At 36.7% G+C, this 21,054-nt stretch overlaps 1 protein-coding gene across 7 annotated transcripts in view; it reads right to left on the bottom strand.

Moving 5' to 3' along the window:
• Nucleotides 1-21,054, bottom strand: part of N4BP2 (NEDD4 binding protein 2) — a 35,563-nt gene continuing 14,509 nt past the window's right edge. For 3 of the 7 annotated variants that reach the window (XM_042053812.1, XM_042053813.1, XM_042053811.1), the window contains exons 9-19: nt 19,526-19,681; nt 15,945-18,250; nt 14,471-14,556; nt 13,717-13,759; nt 12,476-12,711; nt 10,968-11,086; nt 9,513-9,651; nt 9,222-9,407; nt 6,893-7,061; nt 4,958-5,081; nt 1-4,181 (exon numbers count right to left, since the gene is read on the bottom strand). In XM_042053812.1, the coding sequence (XP_041909746.1) occupies nt 4,136-4,181; nt 4,958-5,081; nt 6,893-7,061; nt 9,222-9,407; nt 9,513-9,651; nt 10,968-11,086; nt 12,476-12,711; nt 13,717-13,759; nt 14,471-14,556; nt 15,945-18,250; nt 19,526-19,681 (3,610 nt within the window). In that variant the 3' untranslated portion in view covers nt 1-4,135. The other 4 variants (XM_042053814.1, XM_042053815.1, XM_042053816.1 and 1 more) reach the window with 4 other exon arrangements.

The following is a 21,054-nucleotide window of genomic DNA, read 5'->3' on the forward strand; positions in this document are numbered from 1 at the left end:
TTGTGGCAAAAGTCCTTTATTAAACTAGATTTTGTAAATTCCTTTTCACATTAGAAATTCTAAATGCAAATTACAAAACTATTTCAGTAAAAAACAATTATAGTTAACAGCAAAAGTACAACTTTATACAAATAAAAAATCATTTTTAAATTTTAATTTAAAAATAGAAATTTGTATCTTCCAATGTACTGGTCCTAACAGCTTTTACAATTGGTAGCTGCAATACTAGGTTTTTTCACATGCATATTCACATATAGTAATTTAATCCTCTGCAGTTTATTTAGCTGAAATAGCATGAACAGTTGGCCTTTGGTTGGGTTTTGAGGGGGGATGTACCACATGATATTAAAAGCAAAAGCCAAAGTCATTAAGCTATTGTTAAGGTATCCTGAAATATTTTTGAAAATAACATTTTTGCCCTACTACTTTCACAATCAACTGAAATGCTTTTCAGCAGTCACATTACTTCAGACAACTTTCTTCATTGCACCTCTGGCCTTTTTTTTACTCTAAGATCACTCATCGATGTTACACAAGCATTAATTTTGTACATTAAAAAATGATAATTCTCCTAAATTAAAACCTGGGATAACTATTAAAATGTTTTGTAAAAGAAGACACCAAAAGTCACATATTAAAGGCTACCATTTGTCACAATCACATGCTGTTGAAGAATAGAATAGAATAGAATAGAATAGAAAGTGGTACACAAAATAGGTATTTTAAGAGTTGCACATTATTTCAGAGTGCTGGTGGCAATACTGCTATTTTAAGTATCTTAAAATACAGAATTTACACGATACCTCAAGATTCTCATGGATTCTCACCAATGTAACTGCAAGAGACATCAGAAGGCTGGAACTTCTAAAATGTAACCTACTTCGAAATACCATTTTGAAGTAATTATATTTCAAAGAATTAATCCCAGAATACATTATAAAACCAGTCAGAGAAATACAAGAACTCCAGTGTTGTTTTTCTGGAATACTGGCAAGTAGCTGAAGGCATGAAGATCCTTACTAATAAAACTCTACTTATTTCCACTCTGTGCACTGATCTTCTGATCTATTCTGTATCCAGCTCAGCACAGCTTTTAAGCACATGCTTGAGATCCTTCAGAGGATCATTCTATTTTTTCTGAGTTGGAACTGCAATGCCTCATTTTGAGTTGCTGAAACTGATAGAGGCTCTGTCACTATTTTCAATAGAGGCAAGATTGGTTCTGCCAGCGTTATGATTTTAAGCCACCATCGCCATCAAAGTTCAGCTGGTAGTCAAACAATGTATGCTAGGTGAATGACCAATCTATACCAGGCAGGGTATTCAGACTGTGTTTGTGAACCTCAACCTGTACCCCAAAGGTGAATGAAAAGAAGAGAGAAAAGTATTCCAAACTGCTCTTGAGCTGTGTATTTCTCTGCTGACTTTGACAGAGTGAAGAAAATTCTCCTAGCACTGGGTAGAGCCGATTTTACCCTGAACATTTTTAATGTATTTATCCAAACAGGACTAAGAGATGAAAAAATAATACAGAAGGACACTGAAGCTCACCAGGAACAGCTCCTTTCTGAAAAGTCCTAGCCTACTTCCAGAGACTGTTTATGCATTTTGAATTCTTTAATCTCTTTTGTCCCTTTAAGCTTGCACTTTTAGCTTGCAGTGGTAATTTTGACAGAGGCTCAGGAAGTGGCGACTTCAAAAATACTCCTGTGCACATTGGTCAGAGCATTTTCTGGGGAAGTGAGAGTCAAGTGCCATCATCAACATCATCCACTTGCTAAGCCAGAAGAAGGCAAAAAGCTGTGTTTCATATCTCCAGGGTAAAGCTGTCAACTAGATTATGATGAACAGATGGGCAAGGCGACAACTTTTTCTGCTTGTCTTTTGAACTAAAACGTAAGCTGTCTTTGTCCATGTTGGGAATGGTGTGAATATGCTGAGTGAATCAGGCTGCCTCCCAAAACAACCAGAAGTGTTGTCACTTCCTTGTTTACAGGCACCTCTCTGTAGGGCTTGGGCACCCAAGCAGCTCAATACACAACAGCCACTCACGCCAACCAACAGGGATGATACCACAAAGAGCTGTCCCAGAGAGCTGTAACTCCATTTGTTATAAACAGCAGCACTAAGGAAAACCTGTTCAGGAGCAGAAGGAAGTTCCTTGGTCCAAAACAAAGATCTTGGCTCCGCTGAGACAATTCTAGCATTTGCAACCCTGTACAGCTGATAGTCTGAACTACTGTCTTGAGGTCAAGTGCCTAAATGGCATCTCGGCCCACTGTAGGCACTGTCACAGAGGATGGAGTGTGGGCTTCAGCACACAGGACATCATGCAGTAGCAGAAACAGCTCTGCTAGTGCTGTTTGGGGACCACAGATCTTTTGTATTTCACCCAGTGGTTACCAGAGCAGCGCAGAGAGAAGGAAACAGAGAAAGGACACAATTCAGATGAGCTAACTATTTAAAAATATAAAACTTATTATGGCAGTCTATTATTATAGAAATAGTCCCTTTGATTAAGTATTATTCAAGCTATTCTTCCACTTGAAATCACCAGGAAATGATTGTTGTATCTGTTAAAGCATGACAAACTCATTTTTAAGTCTACCATGCATCATAGTCACTGTATATGTATTAAGAGTAAATACAGATACATTCAGGAAACATCATGTCTTTCAGCTTGTCAGCAACTTATACGGACACATTTTCATGTGAAACCTATTTCTGTGGACAGCTTTTCTCACAGAAGTTCTTTGTTTATTAGTATTCATGCATACAAATTGCAGAACTTGCACACACATATGGATTCATAAACAAACTCTATGTGCATGTAGTTCCTGGATTAAATTTACTGAAAAGTGGTTAAAAATTAAAAAACTTCTCACATTAATCCTTAATCTATTAATATTATTCCTAATACACAACTCACACCTGTTCTGAAAAAGTCTTACAACAAAAATCCATATGCCTTTCAGGAGGCAAAGATGTAAATAAAAATAGCAATGCATTCTAGAAGATAATTTCTATTAAAAATGTGTTCTGATTGTTTACTGGAAACACTTGCCTAAATACAGATGTTTATATTTCGTTTTTGAAGGGTTTTGTTTGGGGTTTTTTTAGTGTTGTTTTGGTTTTTTACATAGATATTTCTAGATGGCGATGCAACACCACCAAAATCAGAGTAACTTTTGTACTCCCAGATTGTCCAGTTAGGAAATTACTACGGCAATATTAGCATTCACTTTGATATTAAAAATACATTAGAAATGTCTCATGATCGTATTTTCTACAAGGAAATCACCAAACAATACACAGAGAATGAAAACATCACTATTAGACATTTGTAAAGTGAAACGGTACTGCATTTGCTGCATTTAAAAAGCCACAAAGTAAGCAACTATTTTAATCCAGTAGGTGGATCTCCAAGAGACTGAACTACAGTATTGTGTCTTTCCCTTTAACTGATCACACTTAATCTGCCAAATTACCAAACACACAGCTGGCCCTAATGCACAGGCCTTACATGCACCTTCCTTCAATGTCTGGAGAAGTTTAGAATGGAGTAAGGATAATAGAACTGGTCAACCTATCATAACATAACCACTAAAAAGACACCAGACTTTTGAAGAAACCTGCAAATACTCAGCACTCAGATGTTGCCCAGTTTCAACGTCTCCTTTGCTCTTCTGAAGGGTTTAGCACAAAGTTCTGAATTACAAAATAACTTTGTACAAGTTATATGTTTTAAAAATACAGAAGCCACAGCAGTCAAAATGTGTGAAGGTCAGAAGACAGATTGGGTATGCTAAGAAGACAGTTATACTAAAAACTGTACCCTAACTTCCCTTAAAAACATCAGTATTTCTCAGCGAAATTCTTAATCTGCATTTCTGAGACTTCAAATCCTTTCAAGTGTCTTCCTTTTGCAGGTTCAAAAAAGGATCTATTCCACACAAAAATTTATTGGAAACGTACTGACAAAACCACTTGCTGTAAATTGAGACTACTTCTAATAAAATAGCATCCTTTAAAACAGATTACAAAATACCAGTGCAGTTGTTCAAAACGTGGGGTTTTTCTGTTATCTGGCAGTCATCTGACACCTCAGTTTCTATATTCCTCTTTCCACAACTCCTCAATTCAGCATGACTTTCAAGCAGCCTGGTTTTATTTCTGTGAACCTATGAAACAAGAAAAGGAAGCTTGAACACGTAAACTATATGCAATTCCATCGCCTTCAATTCTCATCAAACATATGGAAAATGGTAAGGTTCTCAGTCAAGTATGTGTGCATGTGAGAGTCAGGGAATCAGCATTATGTCCTCGGATGTGACTCTGAAGGAGGATTTTACAGGGTCTGGAGTTACGAAGATCTGACAACAGGTGATGAAGATGAAGATTTGAGAAAAAAAAAAAGCTGCTCAATATTCTTGGTTATATTCATTCTGTTCCTCTACTCCTGCTCCCCTTTCATTCCCTCTTGTTTCAAAATGGATTTTCACCCTTGTATTCTGTAGAAGGTTACAAGGAAATGGGAAGTCATTGCTATTTCTGAGTCTCACCTTCATGCTCACCTTCCTACACTGCTCTATATAAAAAGCAGCAAACACACTGATGCCAGCCTAGATGCGCTAAATTGCTATCCCTCATAAACTGAGCACAAATGCAAGTATTGGGAACCAACAAAAAGCAGGATTAACAACTTTTCACAGTAAAGCTAGCCATCTTGAATGGAAATAATTAATTAAATAATATAATTAAATAAATAATTAAACTATCTCAGAGGAAAAGATCTAACCTTTAATAGGTGCTACACAACTGCAGTGGATTTGTGAAACAACGGACCTGCCCTAATCTATGTAGTAGTTTAACAGTATTCTAAAACTAAACTTCAATTTTCAGTTAGTTAAATGTGGGTTAAGAAAAAAATTTATCAGTAACAAAAATCTAAACTCACCTGAAGTTGTGGCTTGTGAGGTATCTGATAGCTGCTGGTCTGATGCGAGCGACTCCTCCCTGACTATGGCTTCCTCTTCCCGTGATAACACTGAGATAGGGTTTACCACCAGTCTGCTGGTACTCTGCAACAGCAGGAATTGTAACGGTTAAAATTTTCCTCAGCAGAGACTTGGCATTCAGTATAACCCTTCCATGCATTCTTCTGAAAACTCTCACTAGTCATTTAGAGCTTTGTTTTCCTGTGCTGGTATGTATATTTTAGAGACAAATAGCAATTTTCCCCCATTTTGAAAAAGTCAAACTCTTCAAATCTAGATTGCTTGCAATACACATATTGTGATCATCACAAAATCCTTCTAATTTCATAGAAGCTTTACTGTTTCTGTCATCTAATATTCAATTGGAATTTACATCCTGTGATATAAATTGCAAAATTAAAAGAGGTGGGTGTAATATACTGAATTTTTAAGTGGTATTTCTGTATTGTTTCATGTTTTATCTTAAATTAATGTGAATAAAGAAATAAGATTTTATTGAATAAAGAAATGAACAAGAAAGAAAATATAAATCCAGTTTTTGACACTTATGTCACATTGTTTGGACTATCTTCTGCTATGCTGAAGCATGGAAATCAACAGATCAACACATTCCATGAGTTTTATTAGAGCACCTAGCCCTGCTAACAAAAGAAACAGCTATCTTCCCAGAGATAACAGCAACCTAAACTGATGAAGAGTTTGAAAAAGAGGAAAAAAATAAACTAAATTGAATTCTCACAACAAGTCAAGATTTGCCAGTTTGGAATTATCAGTTCACATGACATCTTTCTTCAACTACTCTCCCCCCACCATAACTTTATTTAGGTTTTATATTTATTTACTTTTAATTCTGCCTGAAAAAAAGTTCCCAGTATTGATCCTTTTCCCATGTATGTACAGTGACATTAACTTAATTTTTTTTAAATTTAGGTGAATGGACTAAACAGAGAGCCCCTACTATCAATTTGAGGATTCCTGCTTTAAGTGCAGCTCTGGAAATTTAGTTCTAAAAAGTATTACGCTACAGTTTAAATTACACAAATGTCATTGTAGGAATAGCATGAGATAATGGAATTTAATTCTCTCTGATGCATATTGAAAGAAAGAGTTATCTAAGGCCTCACTGAACATTTTTATTTATACTCTGTGGAGTAGCTGATTCAAAAAATCAGGTTTGTGCAGCAGTACCTTGCATAAGAAAAATTTCTTATTAAAGCATTCCCAGTGTGCTTAAATTTAGAGGGTAAACTAGTAATGCAGAAAATGTCTCTTTTTACAGCATGAACAGTCATGAAGTACTTGAACACTACACTATGAGAAAAAATGAGCCCTCAAGCAAAACTGCATGAAGTGACATTTCTGGAAGCAGCAGTATTCTGATCTCAAGAGATGTTGCGAACAAACTGATACTGAAGTTTCTGCAAGGTAGCTCAAATGACACACTTTCATGTAGAAGTTGAAGACAATATCATTGTGGTTAAAATTCCAACACAGTAAATTTTCTTTTAAGATTATAAAAGCAACACAGTTGTGACAAAGCAGTGCAATGGTGACACATATGTTTGCATCATTACCTCAGTTAAAAATGTTTGGAAGGATAGCCCAAGTATTCAATAAGAATAATAATAATAAAAAAGATAAAACAGAAGGAAGAAGACGACTTACAAAGAAGTAGGGGGAGAGGGGAGGACAGAAAGCAACAAGAATCATTGTCATGTCAAAGAAAAATAATTCCACCGGGGTACTTTGAAAACAAGACAACACAAAGCCTAGTTGTTTTTAACATACATGTTATTAAAGTACATTCATTCCCTCTAATATTGCCATGTATCATGATTTCTTAATAGAAAATGAGAATAATTTTTAGGAGGCAAGAATTATTACGTAAACCCTACCTTCACTTTTTTCCTGCAGCACTCTGGACAACTGATTCACAGCTTCATCCACGTGGAGACCATGCAAATCCAGCACATTCATAGGCAGCAAGGAAGTATTTATTCTCTCAAAAATTTGCACAGCAGCAGCATGGTTGGCTTCTTTCATCTTCTGCTCATGAAGCCGACCCTTTATTCATAAGCACAGTGACTATTATACACCAAGAAATAATCTAAGCTCCACACTGGTTTCAAAATGACAGCACTGGCAGGGTGCTTTTAGTTCAAGTTTGAAGCAGTAAAATTTATAATTCTAGCAGAACTTCTGCAAGAGGCTCAGTAAGACCTACTCACAAGAAGATTTCATGAAATCTGTTTGTGAGAAACTACTCAAAGCTGGCACAAAGACGACATTTTAACAAAAGCCTTACAAGGAGAAACAAAAGGCAGAAAAGGCAAAAAAATCGTAAGGTCTTTACAAAAGCTAAAAAGTTACACTCCATGCTGACTTGCAGATTTATTTTCCTAACAATATTTTTATTTTCTGCAAGTATTTTGCTAAAATTATCGTGAAATAGTGTCAGAGAAACTGCCCAACAGATAAACCTGCTGACTGTTGTATTTGAGGTTAATTCTTCCGAATGCATTCCCGAAATTTCAGACAAGACAAGGGTAAACATTTTTAATAGTTGCCTATAATCTCTTCTAATACTTTCGGCATCTTTTATGACTGACAAGGTCAGTAAGTCCATTCTGGAATGAGGGCAAAGAGCAGTACAGTCACCTTACAGAGTGAACAAGTACCAACTCCTTCCTGTGAACCTTGCAATGATAGCATCTGAGAGACTGAAGCAACAAATTATGTCGTTGAAGATCTGTAGGCACAGTCTGAAAAGGAATGGAAGTTTTAACTCCAGGTATTGGACTGACAAAGGCTCAAGAGAACAAAAGTGACAGTCTGTCTTAAACTTTCTTAAAATGGATTATCTGAAGTGCATTAGTGTCAGACCAAAGACAGCAGCTCTGTAACTCACTTGCAAAGGATTCCCAAGACAAAGGCCATCAAGCATAAAGTATTTTTTATGAATAAAGGTAGCTTGGTTTGCCTTTTTATTACCTAAAAGAAAGTATATAATAAATAAATTTCAATTTATTTACAATAGATTGTATTTGTTCTTATGGATAAGAACAAAAGTAAGACAGGACTTGAAATTATATTTCTATTTAAAATCCTGCACACCTTTGTTTTGAATCTCTCAAAACCTCAAGAATATATGAATATAGAACATAAAAGGTTCATTATAAAGATTGATAATCAGTATTTCCTACATGCACAGTAACAATCTAAACATTTAGAGTTATACCACTTGCAAGAAAACTTTTTTAATAAGCAAATTCAAGTTATTTATTATTACATTTTTGTTCTGTCATAATACAATTCAAGTTTAGAATTAGATGCTTCTACAATGTGAATTCTTATGAAATTTTTATATGCTATTAGATCAGGGAAAAACTACAGCCTTTGAAGATATTTGTAACAGAATTTTTAAGAGTGGTGTCAATGGAGGAGTCTCCTGTGAAGGCACCAAGAAACCAATGTAGAGGAACTTTGATTACAAGAACAGTTGATACTTAAAACCAAGAGTATGATCAACAGCAGTGATCAGCAGTATTCAAACGGGTACATACTAAGAAATGTGCCTGAATGCAGACCAGAGAGCCTGTGCTCCAAGGCCAGAGCACATCTACACTCCATAACCAGATGTATCGTGAAAAGCATGACATACACACCTCATTTATCCTAACCCAAGACAGACTGTAGCCATAAAGATAGTCAGAATGAAGAAGCGAAGACAGCAGGCAGCAATCTTGCCCAAGATTTATGGAGGATGAAGCAAAAGATGACATCTTAATACCTGTCTGACTCCTATAAAGTACAGAAGATGTGTCTAAAAACAGTTCAGCACCAACATACACAGATGATTCAAAAAAACGTTGTTTGTAGCAGTGCATGTCACACTCCAGTGAACCTGGCCAGACCACTTGGACACAAATCTTGGTGTTTACAAGTATGTGATGTGATGTGAGAGAGATCTAGGACAAAGGAGCATGTGTGACTAAGCACTAGACCTTTCATGACATCTTGCACCAAATTTGATTATGTTAGCTTCCTGTGCCAATATCATTACTAGTGAAAGAGAATTTACTTGTGGTTATTTACAGTGTAACACACAGGGAACAGCGACCAAATTCAGCAACTCTAGTAGGCATGATGTTTTCCTTATCAGTTCCAATTCAGTGTTTAAGCACCTCCCTAAATTCAGACAAAAAGCACAGTATTATTGTTTACCTGATGCGCATAAAATGCTGCCACAGGCTTCATACCCATGCGATAGGCCTCCCCAGCCTTCTTCAAACATTCCTGTCTCTTTTGCTGGTGACAAAAAGCTTCTGCTCTTAAATCATCATATTGTGGATACTCAAAGTCTTGAAACATTTCATTTAAAGGCTCATCCTCTTCCTTACTTTTTTTTGCCTGTAGGAATTTGCATTGTTGATGTTACGGATGCATTGTAGGGTGTTTTCATTAGCACAGTTTTGGCTATGTTTGTAACTATGGCTTAAAAAAATATATCAATACCTTCTTCTCACGGTTCTTTGCAGCATTGTTGGAAGAAACAATTTCATTTTGCTGAACATTTTCTTGAGCTATAACTGTTTTTACAGGATCTGCCTCCAGAACGCAGTTCAGAAACTGTTCAGTTTGTTCTAAAGAGTAGCTGTAAGGGATAAATAAAATCTGTGACTTTAGAAATATATTAACAGCTGCTATATTTATCTAAATTATTACAAACCTTGATATTGTTACAGAAATAGATTACAATGAAAATAAACACTGGAATGGAATATTTCAGCTTATTGCAGAAAGGCTTGCAGACTCCTTGCAGTAGGGCATTACTGGCATCAACACACATGCAGTCTTGGTTGACTGAAACATAACTGAGGAGCACTTGAACATTAAAAGCAAGATGACATACTAAAGTAAATTGCATCCTACCTTAATCAAAGACACATTAATAAATGCTGCTCTTTGGGCTGGATAATACAGTTCATCTTAAATCTTCTCTGGTCAGGGTTAGATAGTTCAAACTAATTTAAAGCTAGCTCAGTTTCCTGAAACCCTAATGAATCCTTGTATTTTTACTCAAATTTTGTTATCAAATTTAATTAAGTAAGACATCAGCTGCCATCACCTTTCTAATAAGCCCTTTTTCTTCTTTATCCTTGCTGTTTAGTCAGGTAACAAGAGGAGACTGATCAAAAGTAAAGACAGACTTTGGGAAAGGCAATACTATGAAGACAATTTATAATGTGAAAAACGAGATGGTTAAATGTTTGAGTTATAGAAATGGATGAAGGATATATTTAAAACAGGAAAGATTTTTATAACAACTTGAACAAGCAGCATGACTGACAAGTAGGTAGGCAAACCCGCATGTAGAGACTGGCATTCAAATGGCCAAGGATGAAAAAAGATGTTTCTCTCGAAAAAAAAAGTTCACTTCTCAGAAACTTGGATTTAAGAAGGCAGACACATATCCCAGAAATATAATTCAGGAGAGAGGAGAAAGTCAGCAGGAAGAGATGGAGAGATGGCTCATTCCTTCAGAGCTGCTGTAGTAATCAGGAAAGTACTCACAGGTACCATCAGGTGATGGTAGTGTTTTCCTCTTGGGCAGATGCCATTTTCTGTGAATTGACTATTACCACACCCACTAATTTCTCCCACTAGATTTAAACCTCAGCTCTAGAGAAAATACGCAGTTCCACTGACAGTGAGTCAGTGGTCAGTAGCCAGAGATATTCTTCTCCCAGTGAAAGACAATGCCTATTCCCCTCTAAAAAGAAATGAGTCTAAACTGAGAGTTTTTATACCCTTTTTACCTTTAAGACCAGCTAGTTTTGCCTTTATTTAGGCTAACAAAAAGTGCTAGTTTGGAAAAAGCCATTTTTTAGTAGTATCTTAACTCTCAATATTTACGACTGTAACTGTTACTGAGTACCATTTTTACAAAGAAGTAAAAAGATTTCTTACTTGTTGTCCCTGAAGACATCCATTAAGAAATTTTGATTAATAGTTGGAAACATCTCAAAAAGTTGCTTCTCCTTTAGTTTAGCAGCACAGTCTTTTCTAGCTGTAGAAGGAACACGATTCTACCCAGAAGACAAAAGAAATATATTACAAGTTCTCTATTAAAACAAAATACAGTAAAGGTGGAGCCAATCTAACTTTACCATTATTTGTTACGATTTAAAAAGTATCTACTCAGTATGCACCCACAGCAATGACAACATGCCGTATCAGCCTGCCACACTGATCAGCATAAAGTACGGACAGGTGACTTGTATTATACGCCACTGCAGTACTCTGCAGTCTTTTGAAGTAATGCAGCTGGAGCTCCCTCATAACTTGGACAAAGTAAAAGAAGAAGTTTTTAGGAGGGATTTAAGTTTTGGAATTTATTCCCTGCTAGTCCATCTAGTCCAGTACTAAGCTTGTGCAAAGTCCACCTCTTTTCTCTATACTGAGGGCCAGGGTTTGAAACAACACTTTATTATTACGCAGCATAAACAATTTTGGTCTGGTGTATCTGAAGCAGTGTCTGTAATAACTATTCTAATTTGTGAAGTCATCTGAGAAGATGACATAATTATAGCTTAGAATAAATTGGACTGATCATTCAAATTATTTAGATTTTTTTTAAAAAAGGAAAAAAGTGGTCAAAATACAGTCAAGCTCCATCAATCGAAATTGAAAATAAAGCTGTGGACATGACAGTAGTTGTTATCAGTAGGGCACATACATGCAGTTCAAAGAAAGAATCCACAAGCCATTTTCAAAGTACAGGCTAATGCATCCAACTTTCTACACCAGTTCAAAGCTCTTCTACTTTAGGACAGCTGCTTATCGGAGACTTTTACAAATAAGAACGCCTGTTCTGAACATCGGTGGGGCAGTATAGGGCAGTATCAGGCACAAGCCAAACAGGCAGGGTATGGGAACTCTGTGTGGAAAACAAAGAACTAGTAAAAGTCTATTAAAGATTTACTGTTTTCTGAGAAGTGGGTACAGAGACTTGTTTGAGATTAACCTCCAGTACTTATTTTAATGTCTCATCTCTTAGGAATGTTGTGGGTTCTTCTTACAAAAAAAAATATTAAAACCAATTCAGTACACTTCTAAACAAACAAGGCATGAAACCAACTAAGAACTTTTTTTTGGTATTGCAGTCACAATAAAAAGCATGGAAGATCACACTGATCTTTGGTTTTAGCTGAGCAATCAAAAAACAATTCAACCAAACACAAATGCTAACCTGCATAGTGAAATGCAGCACAGTCTGTTTGTGAAACAATCAAAAGGACCATCAACCACAAGCAAACTCCTGTATCACAGTAATCAACAATACTAACTGGCATGCATTTGTCTCACAAATTCAAGCTCTTATTAGCAGCACAGGGTTGAGTCACCAAATAAGACATACTCTATTTCACTAACAGTAATCAATCTAAACAACAATAACAAACTGGTGCTATCCATACCAGGTCCTGTCTCTCCTGCATCGCCATTTCTTCAGAAATTATTTGCCTGAGAGAAACTTTCTGAATCTGAGCATTCCAATGATCCATAAACGGAAAAACGTCTGATGCTGCTGGGGTTTTCGTCTGTATATCATCAGATGTGTCTGCAGCCCAGCTCGTTTTTTTCTTCTGTATTTTACTGTCTGCATTCTGAGATAACAGCGCTTCTGAGTCATCTGTATCTATCTGCTGAATCACTGTAGGACATTCAAAAGCAATAAAAGTAGGGTGACAAAACATTTATTAGCATATATATACATGTAATGCCAAAATAATTAAGACAAGTTCTTCAAGCTATGCAGTTTGAGTTTTGTTAAAACAAGATTATTAATGCTAAAACAGAAACCAACACATTGCTTTCACCTTCTTCACTTCCATTTTCCAAAGACTGTCTGATCATCTTTATCTATTTTGTGAAACAAAACGATCAGACTTCCTCACCAAATTTTCAAGTGCTAAGACATTCCTTACAGCTGTAAACTACCTTGCACATACATTAAGTGGGGGGGTGTTTGCCTTCATAAAAGAATCATTGACTCATATTATGTTTACCTGCCTTTCTTCTACAACTTAAGGACAGATGCTGAACAGTCTGGTTCTGTGCCTCTACGAGTTAATGGCAACAGCACTGTTTGGTCACTGAGTGAAGAGTTTGCACCCACATTGCAATCCAAATCTGCAGTGGGGTTCTGCCATAGAGGGTCATTTCTTCTGGGAGCCGAATGAAAACCAGACTGCGAAAGATGTTAACACTTTTTGAACAAGGCCTCCACCTTCCTGCTAAAATAATCTCTGACAAGACCAACATGTGAATGTTGTATTCTTGACCTCCCTTATTCACCTGCAGAAATCTTACTCTGCTAGTAATTTCCTGCCTGCTCCTTTTCTTGCCACAAAGATTACAGAAGTCCTACCAAACAGCTGTCTGCTTCAGCTAGAGCTTCTCTTAAATTTTCTGAATGACACAAAATTATAGGCTTTATCTGGAATTAGTGAGTCTGCTTATAATTAACTTCCCTCCCCTCCCCCACACCTCCATAAGAGATTGGTAAATGGATCCAAAGGCAATAAAGTTTAGCTTAATAAATAAGTCCATAATTTTTCAACAGATGGAGTATTTGCAACCTTAAGTTTCAAATAATTAAATATTTTTATAATGGAAAATTAAGTATTTTTACAATTAAGAGAAATACACAACATACCTTCTGCAGACAACTTACATGATTCATCTCTCCTCTGACGCTTCTAAATAAAAACAGTAAAATCATGAATGTTGTACGTTTTGAATTTTGCAGGAAAACTTTGCAAATGTTAGCATCTAATTAAAGCAGTTTCAAAATAAGGTCTCACAGCACTTCTCAAAGATTAAATATTTTAAAAGAAATATATTTAGGAAAAATAATTATGAAGTGAAATATGTAAGGTAGAATTATGCCAGATTAAAACACATCAAACCAGAGAAACGTGCCCCGCTGCTAAGACTTCATAGCCTTAATTATATAAACCAAACAAAAATTTTGCCAAAAGGCATTCCAAATTTCAGAAAGCTGTGAAGGGAAGGAACACAGGTTAGAGAACTCATCTCAATTACTGCACACGGAGATGTTTTGTATAGAGAATAATTCATAAACTAATTCTTTTTACAGGTTAAAAAAACAATAAGGATTTTTGGCCAGTGGAATTTTTCATCAATCTTGTAGTGAAATTGTGCACTAAGATCCCTCTTTTTAAAGAATCTTGTTTCCAAGATGAGGCACTCATGACATCCCTTAAAATGTCTTTCAATAGCTCCAATGTTTACAACATACCGATATATTCCACACATTTTACAAACTACTATTATATTTTATCATTGTTCTTGCAAAGATAACACCTTTAGACCAAGACATACAGAGACAAATGGTCTGACAAAATACAGGCATGCCACACCATATCATAAGCAAGAAATCTACTGACCAGAATAGATTCTTTCCATTTTTCATGAATCACTTTTGCCAAATTCAGATCAATATGAACCACACAATCCTCAAGAGTTAGTGATCCTTGTGGAACAAAGAGAATATATTCATTAAAAGCATTCTATAAAACTGATGTAAGCAATTAAAGTACAGTAGCCTAGACTCATTAATTTTAACTCTGGAGATTCTACATAAACTTGTCATGCGTGAAAAAAAAATTCTGAACAAAAAAAGCATTCTACAGAAATTGTTTTTGGGTGTTCAGATGCTCCGAAAACATAGGAAAGAAACAAGTTAACATTAACCGTATATTCTTGAAATATGACTACCTGGATGATTGTATTTTTCCTCCAGTTTTCTGTTTTTCTAGCAGACCCTTCTTTTACAAAGCCATTGTTAATTGAAAACAACAGGTTCATCCACAAACTTGTGATTCCCCCTATTCCATTGCAATCCACACGGCAACTGCTTTCCTTTACAACATACCCACCATAGCCCAACAACAGTCACATCCCTCCTTTCCAACACACAGACTCAGAGAAACAAACTCCAAGCATCCCCCTAACTCTAAATGAAAGGGCAAAAATTATGATGGTATCATAATAAAAGCTCTTTTTCCTAAAAAGGGTGTTTCTCACCCTTTCAAAAATAAAAAAAGCAAGAAGTATGTACACATCAAATAAAAATATAGGGCATATTTCAGACACAATATAACACTTTCCTGCTATAAAACCCACACTTTTCTTGAGGAGGTAGGCATGTAAGGCAAAGAGGCCTGCAATCAAACCCACCAATAAGTCAGGTATCCAGGGTTTCACCTCAAGTAATCTTCAAGATCAAAGATGGAAACAAGAAAAAAAAGGGAAAAGTGTGGGGAAAAATAGAAAAAACATCAAGCTGTATATTCCTTCTATTTTCTTTTTTCCTTTTTCTATTATTCTTTAACTTCTGAGATGCATATTCAAGCTGCTTATGGCTTCCTTAACCATAATTTGGCAGCAGACTGGTCTGTTGTCATCTTTTAAGTATACAGTCACACTTCATCTCCCTTAACCATTCATTTTCTTGTTCCCCAGCTTAACTGATGCCAAAAGGTTTTTTCCCCTTTCTTCTTTCCTAATCAGCCACAATTGGCATATTCCTTATTACATAAATATCTCTTCAGAGTTTGACTATAAGCTCAAAGGCCTGTTGCTCAGAATGCAATTAAGTCAACATATCTTCTTTTTATTTTGAAGTATGTGCATGTACAAAAAGACAAAGGCAGAAGGTAGCTCTACTGCACTTATATTTTATGCCATGTTCAATTTCACTTCTGCCTTTACAACAACAACCAAGAATACCATAAAGAATTATGAGAATCTATTCCCTAAAAATCAAGCATGAAGGGAAAAAAGCACAGGCAAAGAAAGAAAGGCTTCCTACCCAAATAAGTTTTTTTTCATAAAAACATGTATATAACTACATCATACCTGCATCAATGCCAACAGGTCCAAATATCTCTTTCAGCTGGAGTGCCAGTTCAGGAGGCAGTGTTAGTTCTAGGCAATCTATACTTAAGGCTGCATGTGATGCTGGTATAGGGCTTTGTCTCTTGGCTTTAGTTGCAGCCCAACTTGGAGTTTCAATTTCTTCTTTATCACATATCTCCCTGGAACTCTCCTGAGTTTCTTTATCAGTCTCCAGTTCTTTATTGCTTCTAGGACCAACCAGAGGTGCACAATCCATTTCCAGTAACAAACCAGTCCCTTTGGAATTTTCTGCATTGCTTTCTGAAGGGTTATTGTCACTTTCATTATTTAATTCAAATTTTAAATTGGTAGAAGTTGTGTTAGGATCAAGAGGCAAACCTGCATCAAGTTGTGAAAGTGATGGCTTATTTTCAAGAGGACTCTCACTCTCTCCCTTTTGCTTTCCTGAAATGGACAGCTCAATGACACCTGCTGCTGAGTTGCTCGTGTCAGTTCTAGGGGCTGAATCCACAGAATTTTTCAGTTCTGCTGAATTATCCAATGAGGTTGCAGTGAATGACTCAGATGCACCAGCACTTGTCACAGTTGTCTTGGTAGCCCTACTTTCTGCAGTGCTGAGTGATGAGTTCTTGCCTTCTGAAACCTCAAAGCTATCACCAGTCCCAAGTACTTGTGGGGTTTGCTTGCAGTCTTTGAGATTCTCATCATCATTTGTACCTGCCTTGAAATCAAGGTCTGCAACCACTGGCTCAGCTTCACTTACCTGAAAGCATTCAGTATCAACAGCTTTACGTAACTTTTCATCAGAGTCTAACAGCAGACCTGTGGCCCAGTCTATGTCTTTGTTACATCTTTCATACAGATCTTTCAGAGCTTCAAATGAAACAGACTCAAAGAGCTTACAGAGCGTATCTAGTTCTTCAGACTCATCAATATTGATAAGCTCACTTTCCTCCACGAATGTACTTTTATCATACGTAACTCGATAGGGTATTTTTTCCTGGGAATCTGAGGCATTATCTATGTCTTTGGGTTTGAAACCATCTAGCCTGCCATGCAACACTTTTGCTGTCTCAGGAAAAAGCATTTTATTTTCTAATCTCCACAGGAGAGCAAAGTCCTGCGATTCAGTCTGTGAATGGCTACTTTTTTGCCTACGTAAGTTTGTGTCCTGTTTTTCTTCTGCCGCATCAAGTTTAGACAAGTGGTCCTCTTCTCTGGGATGTGGCAAGCTGCTGTTTGTAAAAGTGAGGGCTAATTTGTGATGTTTCCTTGTTCTCTTACTTTCCTGGGTTTTTTCCTCACTTACTGTTTCACTAGCTACTCTTTCCTCTTGGTGCATAGGCAAACTCCTTGTATCTTGTTGCTCTTCAGTGTTCACAGGTGACCCATGAATCACATGAACAGTTTCAAGAGCATTCATATTAATGTCACCTTCAGTATTTCTATCTTCATCAGACTGATTTAAATGTGTCTTTCTCATTCTCCTTGACCTTTGTTGTCTCTGTTCTAATGAGGCTGAGACAGGCCAATGTCCTAACATTCGCAATTCTGGTGTAACTTTATCTGAACTAACAGAGTCACAGCTATAGGGCGGATTTTCTTCCTCATGTCCTTTCTCAACAGTACATGTCTTAGGGAGGCTTACTTGCTCTTTACCTATCTCAGAATGCTGCTGACTGGGAGTTTCACCTCCCTTATCACTCTTCAGAGGAGATTTTTCTAGTCTTCTAGATCTTTTGACTCTCTGTCCCATTGTTTGTTCCACAGGCCAGTCACCCAGGAAGTTTAGTAGTTCTGGTTTTCCTGATGTGTCAAAAGCCAAACTGCTTGGTTCCACTGTGTTAGTAGTTTGTGTTGGTTCTGGTTCCGTACATATTTTGCCCAACTGTTCAACTGCAGTTTGAACTTTGAGAATGTTGTTATCACTGTGTTCCTCAGCTCCACCTGTGTGTAAGTTCACAGTCTCTTCAACTGGGATCACATCAACCTCATCCATTTCTGTTTCAGTATTTTTTTCTGTTTTTAATCCCTTTTCTTCTTTCTTCTCCAAGGGCAGCTCTTTTTTGATGCAATCTGATAAATTAACTTCCAAGTCATCTTGAACAGTGCTGTTCTCAGAATTATGTTCCACTGAGTTGTTTTCCATTTCTTTTTCCTCTTTCTGAAAATGCTCAGGATCAGAACTACTTTCTAATGTTACAGAAGTACTGGGAGAAGTTTTATCAACTTCAGCTAACTCAAAAGGCTCCACCTCAGAAGCAAAACATTCTTCTTCCTTTACATCAGAATGTCCCTCTCTCTTTCTGAAAGACAAATTGGAATGAAAAATAAACCCATTTCAAACCTTCTTAAAGCATTTGTCCACATTTTTAACTCCAGTTAGAACTAGAGAGCTTAATCTCGTTACTTCTAGTTACTTCTAGTGAGAGAAAAACAAATTTATGACTTAGCTGTAACTCCAACACTCCTCAATAAAAAAAGGAGAGAAGATGAACTTTCTTTGGTAAGTATCCCTTCTTACTAGAGCAAAGGGCTAAGAACACTTTCTCTGGAATCAATCTCCCCCCTCATCCCATTTCCAGGGTTTTGTATGAAAGCCGTCTGCTGCCAGACATTTCCTCATTCAGATCAGCAAGTCTGGTAAATAATACTTCTATCTAATGACTGCTGCTCTCTCCTGTTGGCTTGATGCTAAAGACACTCTAGACATTAACTAGGAGAGAATGTGCCTTTTCTTGTCAAACCGTTTTTCACAATCAACTACGTTCCATTAATTATCATTTCAAATACATCACACATGCAAAACCCAAATGAAATAATAACTGAAATAAAATCTGACTTCCTATGTGCCCTAGTTTTGGCCAGAACCCGGAGGTTATTCTATACTACCTCATGTCTTTGCTGAAGCAGGAATGGGAAGAGGAAGGGGGAGCGAACGAGCAGCGTGTGGTTTGGGAGAGTCTCAGTGGGAGCACTGAACTGGGGAGTACCATTCCTGAGCCACAACACTGCATTACAATACACAGCACGATCCAGACTGGCAACTACAAAACAGTTGTGGATACAACCAACGGAAACCTAGACAAGTTTAAATTGAAGACTGAAGAGCAAGTAGGTAACCTGTTACTACTGCACAAAGAATCCACCTTCAACCACAAAGATATAATCTAGTATCAACATAGAAATTTGGAAACAGTAATTTGCTTTTATTTGGGACTACATTCTTTTAAAAAGCAACTTATAGATTTTAGTGCTTTGTATCCATAACACACATCCAACAACACATTTCTAAAACAACAGAAAGTAAGTCAAGATTGGCTTCTTGAAAAGTAACACAGCCATAATGGGAGGCTTTCAAAAGCATTGGAAAGTTGACTAGATCCCTTGACTGCTCATTTCTGAAAATCCTGAAATTCTTAAAAATTAAGAAAACTATGTAGGGATTTTTTTGTTACTTAACTATCTTTTTTAATGCATTCACAGTCTGACACTATTACCCAGGTTTTGTTTCTAAGAAGCTAAAAGGCTAAATATTTAGCCTTTTATTTGATGCTACAAAGCCAGTGAAAGAATCTAACCTTTGGCTTTCCTCCTGACAAGGATCTTCACTCCAACCAGCAGCTTCTGATTTGTCTGGAACTGAAGAATCCAATATTGTTCTAACAGTAAGGCAGCGCTCATACCGTTCCAACATTCTTATGATCTTTTCTTTAGACACACCATGAATGTTTCTCCTATGAATTGAAAACAAAAAAAAAAAAAAAAAGGAAAAAAAAAAGAAGAGACATCTCAGTTTTGTGTAGTACAATGACAAAAGAGAATAATTTAATAATAATGTAATAATAATTTAATACATTTATAGCAAGACTAACCAAAGAATTCAGGGAGCCAGAAGAGAAGCTCTGAAACAGCAATTCTTTCTGAATCAGTGCACTAAGGAGCTCCAAACAGGATACATCAGAAAAATTGCTGCTCCACTTCTCCACCCCACCTGGTCTCCCTGTACTGCAGTTGGATGTTTTGCATAATACTAAAATCTAAGTGTTCTTAACGTATCTTCTTCAAGTAAGTTTCAGAAAACACACTGTATCAGATCCTGACAGCGACGCAGGATATTTAACTGGGTACAGAAGGCTTCTGAATTCAGTCTTCTTTCTTTGATTTTGCTAAACTAAGAACTCGTTGAGCCTTGAAGAAAACCTATTTACCTATTATTCCTGACACCCTTTGGCCAGAAACTTTCACTAACTCTGTTAAGCACCAGTTAGCACTGTGTTCTGCTGCAGTTCCACCTAGAACAAGTGAATCCTGCTAAGCATAGTGAAACAGAAATTGAAAATACAGAAGAAAAGGTTTGACTTTTATTTTAAGAAGGAAAATAATCTACCTTACCTCACTTAAAAAGCAGCCAACCTTAAACTAAACATGCAAATTCAGATGACAACAGATACTATAAAAGCACAAAATAACTTCTGTTGAAAGGGACAACTGGAAGTCACATACTTCAGTCTCCTACTCAGAGGAAGTACAGCCAGATCAGGTTGCCCAGAGCTTTGTCATGTCCGATTCTGAATATCCAAAATGACTGAAAGTCTACAAGCTCCCTGGGCAAACTCTTGCAGTACCTAACCACCTTCAAAGTAAATGCTGGGTTTTTTTCTTTTATATAATCAAAAGTTCCAACTTGATGATGTTTGTCTTGTCCTATCCCTGCACAATTCTTTTTAATCTTCTCTATAACCTTTCAAAAGGTAGCTGAAAACAACAGTATCATTCTTCTTCAATTATCTCTTCTTAAGCCTGAATAAACTACTCTTGCTCAGTTCTGTATCACATGCAAATTTGATACGAGTGCACTCTGTCCCAGCATCCAAGTCATAAAAAGGACATTAAATAGCTGCAGTCCCTCCCCAGAGGGACATAAACCTTCACTTTGGACAGTGACCATAACATTCGAACCTGGCATCTAGCCAATTTTCTCATTCTATTTTCCTGTGTTTTATTATTCACTTACTTAGAGTTTATGTCTTGCCTATTTCAGTCCTACGTAATAAAAGGTCCTGCTAAAGAAGAGCTAAGCAACAATGATGATGCACAGAGGTTTGTC

The sequence above is a fragment of the Corvus kubaryi genome, unplaced genomic scaffold (assembly GCF_017639235.1).
Source record: "Corvus kubaryi isolate FWS band 111438036 unplaced genomic scaffold, C.kubaryi_AGA036_p1.0 split1-131, whole genome shotgun sequence".
Classification (NCBI taxonomy): domain Eukaryota; kingdom Metazoa; phylum Chordata; class Aves; order Passeriformes; family Corvidae; genus Corvus; species Corvus kubaryi.